The sequence below is a fragment of the Octopus sinensis genome, linkage group LG4 (assembly GCF_006345805.1).
Source record: "Octopus sinensis linkage group LG4, ASM634580v1, whole genome shotgun sequence".
Taxonomy (NCBI): Eukaryota; Metazoa; Mollusca; class Cephalopoda; order Octopoda; family Octopodidae; genus Octopus; species Octopus sinensis.
The window spans coordinates 126,030,117-126,050,434 of NC_043000.1; the positions used below are offsets into that span (position 1 = coordinate 126,030,117).

Below are 20,318 nucleotides of genomic sequence, written 5' to 3' on the forward strand. Positions count from 1 at the left end.
CCCACCTGAGACTTCTCAAGGTTCAATGATGCAAACTATTTTGAAATAATTTAAATTATAACCTTCTTTCACATAGTGAAGGTGCATGGCTCAGTGGTTAGAGCATCGGGTTCACAAACATGAGGTAGTGAGTTCAATTCCTGGACCAGGCTGTGTGTTATGTTCTCGAGCGAGACACTTTATTTCACATTAGTCCAGTTCACTCAGCTGTAGAAATGAGTTGTGATGTCACTGGTGCCAAGCTGTATCAGCCTTTGCCTTTCCTCAGAGAGGGGAGGCTGGTATGCATGGGTGACCGCCAGTCTTCCATAAACAATCTTGTCCAGAGTTGTGCCTCAGAGGATAACCTTCTAGGTGCAATCTTATGGTCATTCATGACTGAAAGGGATCTCTTACACTTTTACATTACCATATTAATTAATGTTACAAAACCCAGTTTAATAATGACAAAATTATTTTTTAATTAATTCTTCATTATTTTCAAAAATTTTTGAAACTAAAGTAGTGTATTTCAAGAGAGATATGGTAACAAAAGAGTTAAAGAATCCATACATGATGGTCAAAGATTGAAGAAATGATTTTATTTCCTTTTTTTAAGAAATTGGTTTTATTTAATTTTTTAAGGAAATCATCTGTTATTCTCTTTGTACAGGGTCACTCCAGACGTGTGATGGTTCGTGTAAAACCAGTGGCCAATTCTGGAACCTTACCACTGATCTGCGAATCTATTGTCTCTATTTCGATTGGATGTATTTGTGTCCGCTCTAAGCTACAAAAAGGCTTAGACAGCTACCAAGAAGAAGACCTCAATTTACTTGGAGAGCGTTGGTCTGATGCTCTAATGCGACGCAAGGCTTACCTTGCCGAACAGTTTCAGAAGCTTATTAACAAACAAGGTAACCATCTTTTTATTTTTTTTTTATCGCAATTAGAATTGTTCACTTTCAATATTGTTGTCTTTATCTTTTACTTTTTACTTGTTTTAGTCATTAGACTGTGGCCATGCTGGGGCACCACCTTGAAGAATTTTAGTCAAATGAATCAACCCCAGTACTTTTTTTTATATACTTTTAAGCTTGGAACTCAGTCTCTTTTGCTAGAACTCTAAGTTGCAGGAATGCAAATACACCAACACTAGTTGTCATGTGGTGATGGAAGATAAATACAGACACAAAGACATGCACACACAGGCACACACATACACACATTATTATTATTATTACTAAGTGAGAGAGCAGTGCATGCCATCAAAGTGACACTGGGGTAAAATATACAAAGCCCAGTATACCCATCATTACTACTCGTCTGATAACGGTACACCAGGCACATGCATCACAACCATATGTGTGCAACATGGTGATCTCATATCAAGATAAACAGCACATGACCTTGCAGGTGGGGCCCAGTTAGAATATTCTTCTGGTCGAGTAACCCATCTCACTCAAAAGGTCCCTGAATAAGGGTTGTTTAAGGATGTTGAACGAAACACCCATGTTTCCAGAGGTGAATTATTCAAACTCCAAAGAATCCCTCTCAACACATGGCTACGATGTTCCCCCCACTACTTCTGCCTGTGGTCAGAGATGCACATATCATCAGCCACTAAGAGACATGCTCAACTGGTTACGGTTAAATAACTGACTAGCAAATCTGTGGTATTGAGCAGAATATTTGCTATAGCCCATCTTTTATACCAAGACAAAAGAATGTACATGATAACACTTCCAATCAGTTAAGATCAGAAGCCATGAGAGCCACTGCCTGGTACTGCATCAGGGCATTTAGTATTATTATTATTATTAAACAGTCCAACAACGGCTTAGCTAGCCAAAACTTCAAAGTCACTGTCAACAACATTCTTGATTAATAATAATAAATTTGTATTCTACAGAAGTATAGAGTAACCCATCAGATTAATGTAAGATTGTTTTTATTATAACTGAACATAACAATAGACATTAATATATATAGTAATGCTATATAATATATAATATGCACATACATGACTGGCTTCTTTCAGTTTCTTTCTACCAAATCCACTAACAAGTTTTTGATCAGCCTGAGGCTATAGCAAAAGCTACTTGCCCAAGGTGCCACACAGTGGGACTGAACCCAGACACATGTGATTGGGATGCAAATTTCTTACCACATAGCCATACCTCTTTACAAAAAGACAATAAATAAATAAATACAATATTTAAAACAGTCTTCATTTATACATGCATCTAATGTGAAATCCAGATACTTTCTCAAGTTTTATAAATAAATTCTGCTTAGTGTTCATTTCAATGAGATTTTTCCCTTTGATATTTTATCTGTATGATGAAGTGTAATTATGTGTTTAATACACTTTAGTTTCACCTAACTAAATCATACATCAAGTGTAAGATTCAGTTTAGCCAAGCATTAAACCGAACATTCTCTCATGAATAATTCAACACTGTGTGTGTCGTTGTGAAAGGTTTCCAATGTCTTGAGGTTGTATTACTGGAACAAACCAACAAAGTAACCTTAAGTATTTTTGAGATTAAATAGAAATGAGACTTCACACTTAAGCATCATTAATTCTGATCTATGACTTCTAAGAAAAGCAGTAAGTCAAATCATGGTTTTCTTTGTTCTGGTGTATAATGTGAGTGTAAGTGGATGGAATAATTTTATAAAACTGTTTGTATTATGTTAGTCCAAATTTACTTTTAACTCATTTGTGATTATATTTTTAACAAATTGGTTGCTTAATTGCTTCAATTAATCTTCAATATAATCATCACCTCTACTGTCGTTTTTTTGTCTGATTTTTTGCAAACTGGTAATAATTAGACAAAAATTAATTGAGACAGATTTTCCAGGACCAGATGCCCTTCTTGTTTCCAACCTTTGTTTTTCCAAGTATGGTATTTTTGTCCCATTAGTAAAATGTTTTGCACTACAGAACATCTTTTCACTGGAGAAAGAAGACATCATCTTTTAGTCAAACAGTGACCTGCCAAATTAACATTTACACTAACACACATACATGCACACACATACACAGAAATGAGCTGACCATTTCAAGATTATGATACATCCTCTAGAGGTGGAGATAATTTTAATAAATCATGAATTTATGTTATATGGTATTTGATGTACCTGTATTTACGGTGTGTATGTATGCATATAAATATAATATGTTCAATGGATGCAGTCCGATGATTGCTTAGCTGGCCAAAACTTCAAAGTCACTATCAATAATATTCTTGTCTTAGAATAATAAATTTATGCTCTACAAAAATATAGAGTAACCCTTCAGATTAATGTGAAACTTGTTTTTATTATAAATGGACATAAACATACACACACACATACAGAGGACAAGCTTCCTTGCAATCTCCATCTACCAATTTCACACTCAAAGAATTGACAGATGGCACCAGCTCACAGTGTCACACTGTGGAACTGAACTCAAAACCACATGGTTGCCAAGTTGCAAAGTGAACCTCATAACCAGACAGCCATGTCTACAATATATTGCATTGTTGTGCAACTGAAATAATCTCATATTATTATTCATGTTATAATGAGATTTTAATTGAGATTTTAATTTAAATATGAATGTTAATATTAAAAGGTTAATTGTTGTCCTATATTTGATAATCTCTCTCATAATGTTGATTCCCTGCTTTATGTCAATTAAAGTAATTTGATGATAAAAATCTTGAAGTTAAATATTCATTCCTTCCTAGATATTAGCTTTGGACAATGATATAGATTAATAGTATGGATTTAATCTGATACATCACATTTCAGATATAAGTATTGGCTTCAGCCATTTTACTAGATTCGTTACTCATTAGGTAGCTAATTGTTTAGACAAAATCTCTGTATTAAAATAATATCAAAAGAATTGCCAAACTGCGACTTTCACTTATCATGCAAATTAAAATGTTGCCGCTATCAATATGAATATGACTGGCACTCAATGTTTCAAATGTCTAAATGTTTAATTAATGTTAGAAATAAACCTATCAATACATTTTAATTATGTTAATTACAGATGTAGATGTCTTCTTCATATCAGTATCATTGATCAATATTTGTGCCAATGACTGATGAGAAATAATCAATATAATACTATCTTTGTATCCTTCCCTATAAAATTATCAGTGAAGTCAGTGCATCAGTTTAAAACCATATTGAAAGACTTGAGTGTGTAATGTCATTTGGTGTTTCTGTTAATTTCTGGAAGTATCAGCTTTATTAACTTACTGAAAATTAGTACCAATTCTTAGATGAATGGCAACAAAGGAACTTTGACAAACAGACAACTGAATGCTTGTTTAACCAACTCATTAAAAAAAAATGATTGATTAGTTAGTTGGTTAGGTATTTAACCAATTGACTAACAATAAAGAAGCAGGATTGAACCTGTGTGCATGTTTGATTGATTCTAGTTTCAGCTCACGAGCTGTGGCCATGCTGGGGCACCGCCATTTGGTGTTGCTACATGGTTTTACTTCACGAATGCTTTTTAGCAACTGCCATTTGGTGCATGAGAGAGTTGTTATTATTGGTATAATGTTGTTATTATTGGTATAATGACTCTCCCAAGACGCAGCAAAATTTATTTCAACACATGGTTTCACATCAAGAATCTTGCAGACCAAATACAAAATGGAAGTTTAGAAATGTTGCTGCTGTTTAACTCTACTCTTCCCCACAGCTGTATGGGGAAAATGCAGGGCCTAATGGTTAGGGTGTTAGGCTTGTAATCAGGATGTCATAGGTTCGGTTTTGAGCATAGGTTCTTTTTTTTTTTTGTCATGTCTTTGAGCAAGGTACCTAATTTTTCATTGCCCTGATTTATTAAGCTGAAACTAGTACCAGCCAAGTGCTGCTATAACCCCCACCCACAAGCCTCATGCTGTCACATCTTTGATGCCAAGGATGAGAGGGCTAAGATGATGTCTATGCCGGCTTGCCAACAGGCTTTCACTAACAGTTTTAGGTACCTGTAGAGTTGCAAGTCATACTTTCTTGCAAGTGACACGATTTGTTTTAGGCCCAGGTCAACCCTGACTGAGTGGACTATGATCAACAGTGCACCAACCATGACCATCTTGCCTTTTTAGAAATATATTTTTTTTAGATAATACAAAATATCATTAACACAACCATTCCTTATTTGGGTAGTGTGATTTGAGGAAGATTTGGCTGTTGTTTCTAGCAGATCTCATGACTAAGTAATGTCTCCCTCATTGGCTTCTATCGGAATAATTTTTTTTCTCTGCTGGCATAGTCTTTTATTTTATCCTTTTTCAGTTCTAAAGCAATTGGCAGATTACCAAATTATATCTGGAACAAAATCACATGAAAGTACAAGGCCCTAATTACTTCTCTTTCATTTGTCAAACCCACAACAACATGGAAGATAGGCATTAAAATAAGATAATGAGGAGGGTGGGGGGAGAATGACTCTCATCTTTTTGTCCGTTGACCATAAAAATTTCCATAGTTTTAATCTTTTACTAGTTTCAGTTATTGGAACGAGATGCCAGGACACCACACATAAGGGTTTCATATAGTTTTATCAACCTTAATACTTTGTCTGGTGCCCATGATTAGCCCCCTAGAAAGTTGTAACTAACAATATCAATACTCACAAAATGTGATTTAGAATATATAAAAAAATAAGGGGTGTATTTCAGAGGTGAAATAACTGAAATACAGGTTATTGTAAACAAGGCACAATAGGGATGATTTAAGGATGAAATACGTATTGTATGGACTTGGACAATTCATTAGTTGGAAGAACTGGAGGCAGTAGTGGTTATTGTCCTAATAGTAGTAGTGAGAGGAGGAGGAGACAGAGGTACCTTCATAGTTTTATGAATGTAGCCTATATTGTTTAATAAACGGATTTATCTTCTCTGTATGTCCCATCTCCCACTGTTACTCAGAACCACCATAGTGTTAGTTCAGTTAGTGAAAACAAACAACATTGTATTTCTCAACTATCTCCTGATTGTTTATAAGTCTTTGAGAAAAATAAAGACCAGTACTTGTGTATGTGTGTGTGGTAAACTAGATAATAGTGTACGCATAATCAATATTCACCATTATCTTTTGTTTTTCCCTTGTTTTTCTTTTGTAAGAATTGTACTGTTAGCGTTATTGCTATTGACTAAAAAATACCTTTCTGATAATCAAATAATGTATAAGCGAGCACTCAAATTTGCAACCACTTTTTTTTTCTAATCAATTGGATACAACCTGTGCATTTCTACTACAAGTGAGTGTCAACAAAACTGAAACAGCCTAACACTTCAACCACCAACTAATTTTCTAACACTTATTATTATCTAATAACTTTAATAGTCTATAGTCATATGGTGTAAAATTCCACCACAGGTCATCTATATTTCATTAAAGAAATGTTTCAACTTAATTATATTTGTTTTATGTACACACTTTGATATAAGTGGTAGCTCTTTGTTTTGTTCTTCTCTGTTAAGCTTTCCAAGATAATGTACCTTTTTTCCCCAGAGGCATACAATATGTTGCTGGTAGTGGAATTACGACTCATAACCTTCTGGTTCAATTGTCTAGTGTCTTTGTTACAGAACAATTATTTTATGTATACTTCATAACATTGCTTTAATGTCCTTTTGACTCCATGAATAAAATAGTTGCATAATGTACCATGATAGTTGTATGAAATTAAAGTTTTAGCCTTACAGCTGGAGAATTGTGAAGTTTGTGGTCCATTATTGCTGTGCTATATCCAGAATAAATGCTCTGAAATCTCCTGCTTCATCTCAGATTTGGCTGGTTGGTGCTGAGCTAGATGTATATTGATAAAGAATTGCTGTTTAATAATGTCAAAGTGATAAGATCAAATCAATACAAGGAATTATTTTACATTTTACACACATATACACACAGAGTCCTATACGCAAACACACACATATACTCAGACACCATACATACACATACAAGAATATTCCTACATGGAAAACAATATGTCCGCAAGAAGCAGTACCATTAGGTTGTAGCAATAAATAACCCTAAATCTGAAGAAGCTGTCATTAAATGGCCTTTTATGTTCTCTTAAGTTCTTTTTATAAGTCACTAACATGGAAGAATATTTCTTCTTTAATGATTAAGTTTGTTTCCACATTGATCGCTGTTGGATAGCTGTGTGTGCGTGCATGTATGTGTGTGTGCAAGTGTGATGTCTTAGTGTCCTAAAGTAGTATAATCCTGCTGAATAGCTCTGTACGTATGGTGTTTCCACCACCTGACATTTTTTTCTGACAGTAAAAGTACTGAACAATATGCTTTTCACTATTTAGTTACAACCCAATTTATGTTCCAAGTTCAAACCCCACTGAGATCTACTTTGCCTTTCATCTATCCTGGGGATCAGTAAAATTAATTATTCAAGTACTGTGGTCTATATTATTGACAATTCTCCTGCCCCAAATTTCAGGCCTTGTGCCTACATTAAAAATTTGCATTAATACTTTACTGTAAAATGATTGGTTGTATTCTTTAACCTTTTCTAACAGAAATAACAATATAATAAATTTCTTGTAGAATCATTATATGTATCTATTAAGCGCATATTTAATTTCTTAACTACATAGTTATATTTAATGTAATAACTACGTGGGAAAATTTAATGACATACCATGTTTCAGACATTACGAAAATAGCACATTAAAATTCAAAAATTTAAATAAAAGCTAAACTCTGCAGAAACTGGTGGTGATCTGACTCAGGAAAAAAATCATTTCTAAAATTTCTAAAATCATTTCTAAAAGGCTCTCATTGGAGAGAAAATGTTATTTTTGAAAATGTTTATGGTGGCTCTGAGAATATTTTCTATACAAACTTAACCAAATTTGACAACTTGAGTTCAATTCCACTTACTTCCTGTACAGTGTATTGTTTACATTTGGGGAAATGTTTTAAAAAATCTAAAATATTGTGTCTTGCAATACTGCTGTTGGTATCTCTACTGCTATTGCAAAAGTTCTGGTCTTCTGAAATAGCATGCTTGTTCCTCATCAATAGACTTGTCTTTCATCCTTATTTCACCAGTGTTTCCCCTCAACCACCAATTTTATGTTACCTGATTCTCAACTTCAAGAACTCTCCTTAGGGGCTCACATTTTCCCTATTACCACAAAAAAAAAACATCCAGTACATTCCATAAAGTGGTTGGCATTATGAAGAGCATCCAACTAAAATCTATGCCAAAGCAGACAGTCAAACACAATGCAGCCCTCTGGTTTGTTGGTTTCTGATGAATTGTTCAACCCATGCCAGCATGGAAAAAAGGACATTAAATGATGTTGGTGCATTATCCCTACAGAAATTCCAACTGAACATCAAAAGCATCAAACTTACTAATGAGGAAAGGGCTGCAAAGACTGTGTGACATCAGTCTATTGCCTTCAACTAAATAATTAGAAAAACAAAAATAATTTTCTTTTTTTTTTTCTTGTTGGAAGAGGGGATTCTCAGAATCTCAAGTTGTATGGATGTATGAGAACTTGAAGGTTAATTTTCCTTTTTTTTTTTATCAAATTTCAGATAAGAATGAAGCTGAAGTCGACCGAGAGACATCTCTAGTTGAACAATGGATTGGACTTACTGAAGAAAGAAACGCTGTGCTGGTCCCTGCTGCTGGAAGTGGCATACCAGGGGCACCAGCTGACAGGTAAATAATTTCATCCACATTTTTAACATCCTTTATTGACCTTTTTCCTTTATTGTTCTTGAGCGCAGGTCAGTCAGGATCAAACAAGTCTATGATCAAAAATATTCTAGCTTTGACATTTCTGTGGGTATTTTATGGTTAGTGGTTGGCGTTAGGAAGGGCATCCAGCTGTAGAAACTCTGCCAGATCAAGATTGGTACCTGGTTCAGCCATCTGATTCGCCAGTCTTCAGTCAAATCGTCCAACCCATGCTAGCATGGAAAGCGGACGTTAAACGATGATGATGATGATGATGATAAAGTGTGATTTGATACCGATTGGGCTGCTATTTCTAACAGTTTAACAAACATCATCATCAACCCTTGGATGTTGGATGTTACTGTCTGAACTCCTAGGCCTCATTGGGTCAGTTACCCAATTTCCACAGTGTATGAGTGACCAAGATCACAACAATCCCTCTGAACAGGATGCTAGTCTGTCATAGAGTTACTTATATACAGCTAAGTGGACAGGAGCAATATGAAATGAAGTGTTTTGCTCAAGCACACAACCTTTAACTGCTTTTCGAGTAAGGGAATTTTCTATTCCTCTGGTCTTTCAAAGTACAGAGTGACCAGTTGTAATGTCGGAAAGGAATTTAAACATCATATCACTGTTTCATTCAGGCAGAAACAAGTGAAACCACAGGTTGGCAATATTCACATGAGTAGACAAACATGTACATGGATTACATGTGTGTGTAGTGCAATTTAAATTAGTAAATAACCATTATTTAGACCTCCATGTGTACTCCATCTCTGAAAGAAAACATTATTGTGGTACCAGTGATGCAACACTGTCACTAAGTCCTGAAATCAAAACCATGATCTTCTGATCACAAGTGCAATGCCCTTACTACTAGGCCATGTGCCTTTGATGATAAACCCACAGAATATTTCTCCTTATATCAGTTTCAAATTGCAATTTATGATGGTTTTGTAATGTATACGTAACTATATTTGTAACCATTAACTTCTATGTAAATATTTTAAATATTGTGTGTGAAATAGCTTGCAGTAACTAAAGGTTAACACACTTTTTATTCATCTATATTCACTCTGTAAGTAAACTTCCAAGCATTTTCTATTTACAAGTTCATTACAAATATTATCATGCGCTCACTTCTCACAACATCTTAAACCATTAAGTACTATGAAATATATATATATATATAGTGATGGTGTTTTTTCATTTTTTGTTTGTTGCTTTTTTCCCCCCCAATAATCTCTTTTATAATTCTAAGCTTTGTGTTTACTTTATATACTTAAATGTTGAAAATATGACTAGTGATACTATAAAAAATATTTACAATTTACACTATAGTTTACACTACAGTATTTTTTGACTGGTCTTGAATTTGCTATTGAGTATTTCAATTCATCTTCATATATTAGTCCACACTTTTAAATGACATTTGATTGACAATTTCATTGGTACTTAAATCATTATGTGTTTATTCATACTTAAATAACCCAGTTGTAATTTATGGTTGTTATTTAGAAGCTGTATAGTTGTATCCTAATAAGCTTTTGAATTTCACTTCCTAATAGGAGCAACAAACACTTGTGGTTGACTGGTTTAAACACCGTACATATAAATTCATAAATAAATATTTCGACAATATTACATGAATTTTATTCAATGTCCCTGATGAAATTTCATATTCTCAAAATGTTTGAGCAAAATTAAATTGGTGTATTGTTTAACCTCAGATCAACCTGTTTGATCAAACCTGGGATCAAAACATTCCAGCTATGACTTTTTTTTTATGTCAGGGACTACCTTGCCCAATGCATCCTTTACTGAAAATTGTAGGATGTGATTTGAAGGAAATTTGGCTGCTATTTCTAACAGGTCAATTGTTAGCCAAGTATATCCCTTGTAAGCTTTTTTCCCATTGTTATTTGCATATGTGCTAATGGAAACTTTTAAATTGAAATACAATTTTAAATTTTTCTATGTTCTTTTCTTTTTTGTGTCAGTGAAACTCTTCCGGACATGGAGCAGCACGTACCTGTATTATTCCTCGATCTGAATGGTAAGTATTTAGAAATAAAAAAATACTTGTTACTCATTCGTTTATTTGTTTGTCTTTTTGTCTACTTTTTTCATGTTAGCATGGATTAGAAAAGAACTTATTTGGGGCAGAATTTTATAGTCTGATATTCTTCCTGTTGTCAACTTTTAACTGTTTTTCAAGTAAGGGAATTTTCTATTCCTCTGTTCTTTCAAAGTACAGAGTGACCAGTTGTAATGTCAGAAAGGAATGTAAACATATCACTGTTTCATTCAGGCAGAAACAAGTGAAACCACAGGTTGGCAATATTCACATGTGTATACACACATGTACATGGATTACATGTGTGTGTAATATGTGTGTATAGTGCAATTTAAATTGCATACCAAATAACCATTATTTAGACCTGCATGTGTACTCCATCTCTGAAAGAAAACATTATTGTGGTACCAGTGATGCAACACTATCACTAATCCACTATGTATACATAAAATGACAATTCAAAGTTACAGATCTCTGAAGATTTGATAGTGCAGTTGGATTATACAATTTACACTATACAATTAATGATCATTCTTTGTTCATGAAATGGATGACAACACAGTGCAATAAAATATTTTTTATGAACAAATTCTGTTGTTTTATATATATGTGTGTGTGTTTTCCATCTAACTCATGCCAGTATGGAAAGCGGACATTAAATGATGATGATGTGTATGTGTGTATATGAAGGGTGCTGGAAAGTTCCTGGTTTTGGGTAAAAGAAAACACAGAAAGATCAGTTTATTATGATTTTATTCAACATATTCTTCTCTCAGTTTCATACACTTATTGCAGCAGTCCTTCAATTTTACTAAGCCCTGTAAAAGAACTTGGAAGATTGGGCCTCCAAGCAGGTCTTTCATGATACCCTTAAAGGCAGAAACTTTTCAGTACTCCCTCATATATTCATATATGTATAGTTTCCATTCTGTCTATCAAATTGATCATTTACAAAGCATTGGTTGGCCCAGCTCTGTAGTAGAAGAAACTAGCCCATAGTGCTATGCAATGGAATTATATATTTCTTTGAAATATTATATATATGAGTGAATGTTGTTAGAAAACCCATGACCTGATGTTTGGGTTATAAATGTATTCCAATATTATAATGTTCAATACATCATGAACATCAAAAATGACATGAGCTAATAGTTTTTGTTACAATTTAATACATTAGAAAGCGCCATTAGCTAGTTTGCTTAATTTAAATTTTTTTTATTCCTCTATTTTATATATATATATTTTAAGCTTCCATATTTTAGTTATCTCAGCAGAGCCCTAAGTGAAGAAATCAGTTTAAAATTGGAAATAAAATTGGCTTTGATTGCAGCTGTGCTACAAATTCATTGATTTGCAGTTTGAGTCTATTAAGGAGTTGGAGTTTAAAGTGCCATAGAAACCTCCTACTGTGTCAATTAATTTTACTTTTCTTTTTTACTTTTGAAGTGTGGGGGTGTTTTTAATTTCAACTACGAAGACTTATTGCTTATGGATTACATTTTCCTTTTTTTTTCTTTTACTTTCCTGTGTTGGGTTCGCTCAGTTGATCTCATTATTTTTCAGTGAAGAATCTTTATACATCACCAACATAATATGATATCTTATTAATAGTTATGATGACAAGAAACAGGGTTATGTGTGTTTTGTATGTGTTGAATATTCAGCAAATAATCACATTGAATAAATCAATTTTGGACATATGTTGGCATATTTCTGAGATCACTGTCAATTAATCTAGTTGATGTGGTGTTAAAACGCTTGTTTATCTCATTTGTCTCATTAATTCTGTAATGGTATTTTTTTCTGTAATTCCAGCTGATGATATGAGCACACCTAGTGCCAAGGAAGGCTTACAAGCTGCTGGAATCAACTCCATTCTCCCCAAAGAACATGGGGCGAAATTTTACAGTTTACCAATCATTAAGACATATGGAGAAAAAGATGTGAGTATTTTATACTTAATGCTATTAACGAATAAAAAAGATTTATGTGTTTGAGACATTAGTGAAATAAAAGCAAATGGGCAAATAAGTTTAATGGGAAAAAGAACAGGACACATCTAATATGTGTCAATTATTGGAACAGCTTTTATATATTGCTTTAAAACTTCATGGCAGATTATTGCATCATAATTTTTTTCTCTTTCATTCTTTTTTACCTTGCTGGCATAGGTTTGATAGATCTGCAATATAACTTACATTATGTTTTAAACCTTTTCCTTCACCTCTGTAAAGCACAATAATTTCATGTGCGATGAAATGATTATTTTCCAAAACTTCCATGGTCTACATGTATTTGAGGTGCTTTTCTCCTACTTGTTTGCATTTTTATGCAATAGTAGCACTGTATCTTCTTTATACTATCCATACATGCATTGGTGACATGGTGAACATATCCACTCTTTTCAGTCATCATGGTTTGAAAGAAGTGGAGCATCCAGCCACAGGAATACTGCTATATAAAAAGAGAAAAACAAAATTACACAATACAATTGAAATTCTTATGTTTCAATATAATTGATCTGTTAATTGTATGATATAGCAGAAATATTGTCCATCCAATATCAGTGTATGATACTGTTTGAAAATAGAAGAGTAGTTTAAGGCAGCAAGCTGGCAAAAATGTTAGCACGCCGGGCAAAATGCTTAGCGGTATTTCGTCTGAGTTCAAATTCCACCGAGGTTGACTTTGCCTTTCATCCTTTTAGGGTTGATTAAATAAGTACCAGTTATGCACTGGGGTCGATATAACTGACTTAATCCATTTGACTGTCCTTGTTTGTCCTCTCTGTGTTTAGCCCCTTGTGGGTAGTAAAGAAACAGGTATTTCGTCTGCCGTTACCTTCTGAGTTCAAATTCTGCCGAGGTCAACTTTGCTTTTCATTCTTTCGGGGTCGATTAAATAAGTACCAGTTACGCACTGGGGTTGACATAATCGACTTAATGCATTTGTCTGTCCTTGTTTGTCCCCTCTGTATGTAGCCCCTTGTGGGCAGTAAAGAAATAAGAAGCGTAGTTAAATCTAGATCACTGCAGCGATATATATTGTGATTGTACTTTAAATTTAAATAATAATATTCATATCAGGAGATTAAGAAGATTCCCAGCAGTAAATATCGTGAAATAATTTGAATTTAATTAATGACCAAGTAGGAATAAATTCGCCATCATATAAATAAGATTTTACTTTGTTGAATAAAATTAATTAAATCTTGAGATTGAACAAAAATGTATTAACATATGTCAAGAATAGAGACTGTTTTCTTGGTTTTAGTTTGGCAATCCCTGAATTTCTAATACATTCCCAATCTTATAGTGTCAGTAAGTTTTGATAGAGTGTAGGAAATCTCTTATGTATACAAAAATGTGTACGTGTGAGAGAAAGAAACAGACAATGTATGTGAGGACGTGTAGAGTATGCACACAGAATTGCCTGAAAGTTAATTTTATTAACTAGTGAATGAAACATTTTTCAGCCACTGGTCTGATTGTGAGCAAGGGAGTGAGGACAACATTTTTATAATTTATAATATTGTAAGAAAATACTTTTGATTTAAGGTGTTATATAAGGTAAAATAAAGTTTAGGCTTGTACAAGGGGCTGTTGAAAAGTTCCTGGCTTTGGATAAAAGAAAATACGGGAGGATCAATTAATTGTGATTTCATTCAACATATTCCCCTCAGATTCATACACTCATTGCAGCAGTCCTTCATTTTTTTCTATGCCCTGTTACAGAACTCTGAAGGTTGGGCCACCAACCAGACCTTTTACAATACCCTTAAAGCCAAGAATTTTTCAGCACCTGCCTTGTACTACCCTTTGCTAAATCTAATAAACAATTTTGCACTCTGATTTCATCCATCAGTACCTTTTTTTTTATACTTAGGATATTTGTATGTAGGTTAATATTTTTCTTATATATAAAACAGAATTAAGTGTAATTTTTTTTTTTTTTAGAAAATAAGGTTCGGGCTTGTACTGCCTTTTATAAAACAGTTTTGTACTACGATTTTATTCATCTGCAGCTTCATTCATTTCGTTTTTGATTTCTTCTTGTACCTTCAATGATTTCTTCTTTTTCTTTTTAAATTCAGATTTGTGCAATTGCATCTTGGGATTCCTCCATCCACGATTCGCAATATTTAAACAGAGTGACACCTTCAAATGAGCGTGTCTACTTAATTTTGAAAGCAATTGTCAGACTAAGTCACCCAGCTTCAATGGAGCTGGTTTTGCGCAAAAGACTTTGCATTAACATATACAAGAAACAAGGACTAACAAGTATCACAGACAAGCTTAAGAAAAGGATCACAAGATCTGTACGACTTCTCTTCTGATATTTTGTCTCTTCTAGTCTATATACAGGGTGTCCATATATTACCTTTACAAATCAGAAAAAAATAGGAAAATAAGGATAATTCAGCAGAATTTATTAGAAAACAAATGAAACTAGAACACTTCCATGTGGGTTTCATTGGTTGCAAAGATGTTGATTGATAAATCTCAACTTTAATACATACAATAAATTGTGGGAGTTGTAAAGATAATTTATGAACACCCTGTATATATACATATATATATATATGAATCAGTGTGTGTGTATTTGTATGTGTGTATGTGTGATGCACATATATCTATATGTATATTTGTGTTTATTTACATGTGTCTCTCTATGTGTATGTATGTATATATATTTATATGATTTTTATTTATTTTTGGTACAAAGTGTGATTACAGATGTAGAGTCTGATATGTATAAGGTAAATGGTTTTTTTCTGTCCAATCCTCTGATGTATACAGTTGACCGATGACAGGCTGATTGAGTAATACCATGATCTGGGAATGTAATTACTGTTTACTTTACACAAAAACACACACACACACACACATTGTATATCTACTTTTTTTCTCAGTTAATTTTGTTTTCATATAGTCACACACATTTCCTTTCTTTACTTCTCTTCTCGTAACTGTTGTATCTTTTATCTTTTACTTGTTTCAGTCATTAGAGTGAGGCCATGCTAGGGCACTGCCTTGAAGAATTTCCAATCGAAGGAATTCACCCTGGCACTTATTTTTTTTTTTAAGCCCGGTACTTATTCTATCGGCCCCTTTTGCCAAACTGCTAAGTTACAGGGGCATAAATAAACCAGCACTGGTTGTCAAGCAGTTTTTGGGAACAAGCACAGATACAAAAACATGCGCACATACACACACACACACACATGTGTATGTGTGTGTTTGTTTGTTCTTTCTCGAGCCATGCCTGGTTCATAAGAGCCGGTTTCCCTGGTTTCCTTGGCATATAGGTTCCCCACCTGGACAGGACACTGGTCCATCGCAAGTGAGCTGCAAGATGCAGGAGGAAAGAGTGAGAGAAAGTTGTGGCGAAAGAGTCAGCAGAAGTTCACCGTTACCTTCTGCCAGAGCTGCGTGGTGCCTAGGTGTTTCGCTCATAAACACACACATCACCCAGTTTGAGATTCAAACCTGCGATCCCCGACCGCTGGTCCGCTGCTCTAACCACTAGGCCATGTGCCTCCACACACACACACACACACACATATAAACAATAAGCTTCTTTCAGTTTCCATCTACTAAATCCACTCACAAGGCTTTGGTCAACCCGAGGCTACAGTAGAAGATATTTGTTCAAGGTGCCACACAGTGAGACTGAACCCAGGACCACGTGGTTAGGAAGCAAGCTTCTTGCCACACCTGCACCTGTAGGTGTTTTGCTGAGTCAAGAGTCAGAGTACTTAGAAGGTGTTTGTGTCTACTTGTGACTACAAAGGTGCCCGAAACAATTCACAAAAGCATGGTTCATACTACCCTAAGCTAACCCCAAGTTACCCTCAATTCCAAATGATGACCTTAACAGTTTATCTATACATCTATCCGTGTGTGTGTCTGTAAAGTGTTTTTTGAAGAAATATTTTAAAAATTGTGTATATTCACTTCAGTTTTGAAACGTTCACCTTCCTTTGTCAATAACAAATTTCACCATCAGTTGCTTATCATGAATGGTCTTTGAACTAAATTTCATTTTGCTGGATTTCATTTTCTTTTTTTTTATATATATATATATATATATATATATATGCTTCATTTATTCATTTCATATGTTTTTCTTCTTTTACATAGAAAACTTTGAAAATTTTCTCGTTTCCTCTATCTCAATATATTTATTGATTTATGTATCTCACACTGTTAATCTATGTATTTCCTTCTCTTCCATATATATATATATCATCATCATTGTTTAACATATATATATATATATATATACACACACATACATACATACACATGCATACACACATGCACATATACACACTCATACACATAAGCATACATGGGAGAAAATATATGTAAATATAAACACACACACTTATACAAACATGCACACAAACACATACAAGCAAACACACACATACATACACACACCACTCTTTGTCTCTTAAACACATTTCCCTTCCATTTTCTATTCCCTTCAAATTTTCCTTGTTTCTTTCAATCTTCTTTCCTTTTTTTTCTTTTCTTTCTTTCTCCCTCTCTCTCTCTCTCTCTCTCTCCTCCTCCTCCTCTCCTCCCTTTTCACTTCTTTCAACGCTCCTTTCTTCTTCTGTTCCTTCTTTTGGCTACCAAACAAATTAACCCAACTCTGGAAAATTGAATTCATTGCTGCTGCCTTTGAATCTCCATGTTAATTCTTTTATTTCCTTATTATTATTATTATTATCATTATTATTATTACTTTCATTTATCTTTTATCCAGTGGATCACTTCCTGTTTACTTGTTACAGTAACCATATCTTGATTTGATTGGATTTCATTTCTTTTCTTACTTTTTGTTATTATTTTTATTTTTACTTTTTCTTTACATCATCTAAGATTTCATCTTTCTTACATTTTTATATTTTTATTTTTCGTTTCATTATTTACATCTAGCTATCCATAGAATGATTTGATTATTTGTTTTATCGGCATCTTTCTTCTAAGATTCTGTCCATTTCCTTATATCTTTTCCCTTTCTTTGATAAATCATATTTTATGACATTGCATTTTCTTCTCTTCTCCTTGCTTCTCTTCTACCATTTCATTCTGGTTATTTTTAAAACATTTTCATCAACTTCCTCCACCCAACACCACCCATTCCGTTCCATTCTATTCCATTCCATTCCACCTCTTTTTCCTTTGTCTTTGTCTGGTTCTGCTACAATAGCTTAAGTGACATTTAGGAAGTTGGTTTGTGTCTCTTTCTATTCTCTTCTAGTTGCTTGTCTTCCGGGAATATTGCTATAATTTCTTTCTGTAACTCTATGCAGTAAATATTATTGTCACCTGAAGCTAGTAAATCTCTTAGCAACATTGACTGATATGCTTCCTTCATGCGTTCCCGTTCTTTCTTTATTTCTTTATTCCAGAAAAAAAAAAATCTAAGCAGACTTTTTTTTTTTTTTTTACATTAGAATTTCAATAAATCTCAAATGGCAACAAATAATATTTCTGCTAAGTTCTGGTGATGCCAGTTGTTTTCTACATTTTTGTTCCTGGAAGTATTAGATAAAAAAAAAACTTTGTGTCCATAGATAAGATGCTACACAGTGCCGCAGAAAAAGTATTGGTGCTGGTGTCATGTAAAAAACACCCAATACCCAGTGCACTTTGTAAAGTGGTTGGCATTAGGAAGAGCATCCAGCCATAGAAACCATGCTAAACCAATGGAACCTAGAGTGAATTCTGGAATTCTCAGCTCCTGTCAAGCTATCCAACCCATACCAGCATTGCAAACAGACATTAAATGATGATGATGATGATGATGGCGACTTCGATTGAAACGCCATTTTGAATTACGTTTTATAGCATTTCACTATTTCAAGGATAGTGTGAACCCACATTGGAGCATTGCTCCCACATCTGGAATGGTAGTGATACTACACAGAGAGAACATTCTAGACTGTCCTCGCCAAAAAAAAGGGTCTCCTAGCTGTGTGATATGAAGTTGCTCTCCAACACATGTCACCCCTCCCTCTCACTGCCCACCCCAGTCCACACATATGTTGTCTTCTCGGTGGGTTCAATGCTGTGCAACACTTTATACACTCAAAACTAATTCACACACAGGTACTTTTTGGATTCTCAGAATGTTTGTATAAGCTTACTGAGTTTAGGAAATGCTTTTATTTGATCACAAGTTCACTTTCACCATATCATCATCATCATCATCATTTAACATCCGTTTTCCATGCTGGTAGGGGTTGGACGGTTTAACTAGAGCTGACCAGCTGGATAGCTTCCCAGGCTCCATGTCTGTTTTGGCATGGTTTCTATGGCTGGATGCCCTTCCTAATGCCAACTGCTTTACAGAATGCACTGGGTGCATTTACGCAGTACCAGCACAAGTGAATTTATGTGACACTGGTACAGGTGCATTTTACATGACATGAGCACCCATGAGCATGCACAATGCTCAGCTGGAGAGAGTTGAAGGGGACAGCTTGTATGCAAGGACAACCACACTTTTAATTAGCTTGATGTGTCTTTTCAAGCACATCAAACCGTCAGGAGTCTTGGTCCCCTGTCATCCCCTCCTGTAAGTCCTTTTTCACCACTTCATCCTACATTTTCCAGGGTCTACCCCTTCCACATGTTCCCTTTACAATTGGAGATCAGCACCTCTTGATGCAACTGTCTCCATTCATGTGCATTACATGGCCATACCAGTGCAGTCTTCTCTCTTGCACACTACATCTGATGCCTCATATGCTCAGTTTTTCTCTCAAATCACTTACACTCTGTTGTATATGCACACTGGTATTACCCAACCAGCAGAGCATACTGGTTTTATTTACTTTAAGCTTTCTCATATCCTCAGTAGTCACAACCCATGTCTCACTGCCACATAGCGTAACTGTTCGTACACATACATCATACAACCTGCCTTTCACTCTGCAGGTGAGGCCCTTTGTTACTAACAGAGGTAGCAAGAAGTGAGCCATCATCAATGCTAACTCATTTCTCTCTTTCCACATCACAATTTTTTCTGACACACTGTCTTGCAATCTGAAATCCTTCAAGCCTCTGGCCCTCACATTGCAAAATGTTGGCAAACTTCCTCCCTTCTGCTTCTCCCTTGGCTAGGTATACCTGTCTTCTAGTCTACCTGATATAGGTGTCCACTACCTTTATCTTTTACTGGTTGAAGCCACACTGGAGCACCACATTTAAGTGTTGCATTTCTTTTCTTTACTGTTTCTGGTGAAGTAACAAGTTGGACGGAACTACTCTTCTTTGTGCCTCCTTCCACAATGTGGGTTCATCTGACGCTTCAGATAAAAGTTGTTCAGGCACTCTTTCAAGACCTTCACATCTACACATTTGTCCAGTTTCTTATCTTCATTTTTCATTTTTCCCATTGCCTGCCAATTAAAACTGAAATTTATGTATGTATGAATCAGAGTAAGAAAGGAGTGTTTGCAACTGTGCAGGAACAAACACCACTAAGGACTTTACT

The 20,318-nt window shown here is 34.7% G+C and overlaps 1 protein-coding gene across 19 annotated transcripts in view; it reads left to right on the plus strand.

The window, feature by feature from the left end:
- The window catches only part of LOC115211116 (kinesin-like protein KIF13B), a 772,943-nt gene that overhangs the window by 681,957 nt on the left and 70,668 nt on the right, over positions 1–20,318 (plus strand). For all 19 annotated transcript variants that reach the window (XM_036502438.1, XM_036502452.1, XM_036502447.1 and 16 more), the window contains 5 exons: positions 653–896; positions 8,578–8,704; positions 10,726–10,781; positions 12,618–12,745; positions 14,896–15,120. In XM_036502438.1, the coding sequence (XP_036358331.1) occupies positions 653–896; positions 8,578–8,704; positions 10,726–10,781; positions 12,618–12,745; positions 14,896–15,120 (780 nt within the window). The remainder of the gene's footprint in view (positions 1–652; positions 897–8,577; positions 8,705–10,725; positions 10,782–12,617; positions 12,746–14,895; positions 15,121–20,318) is intronic.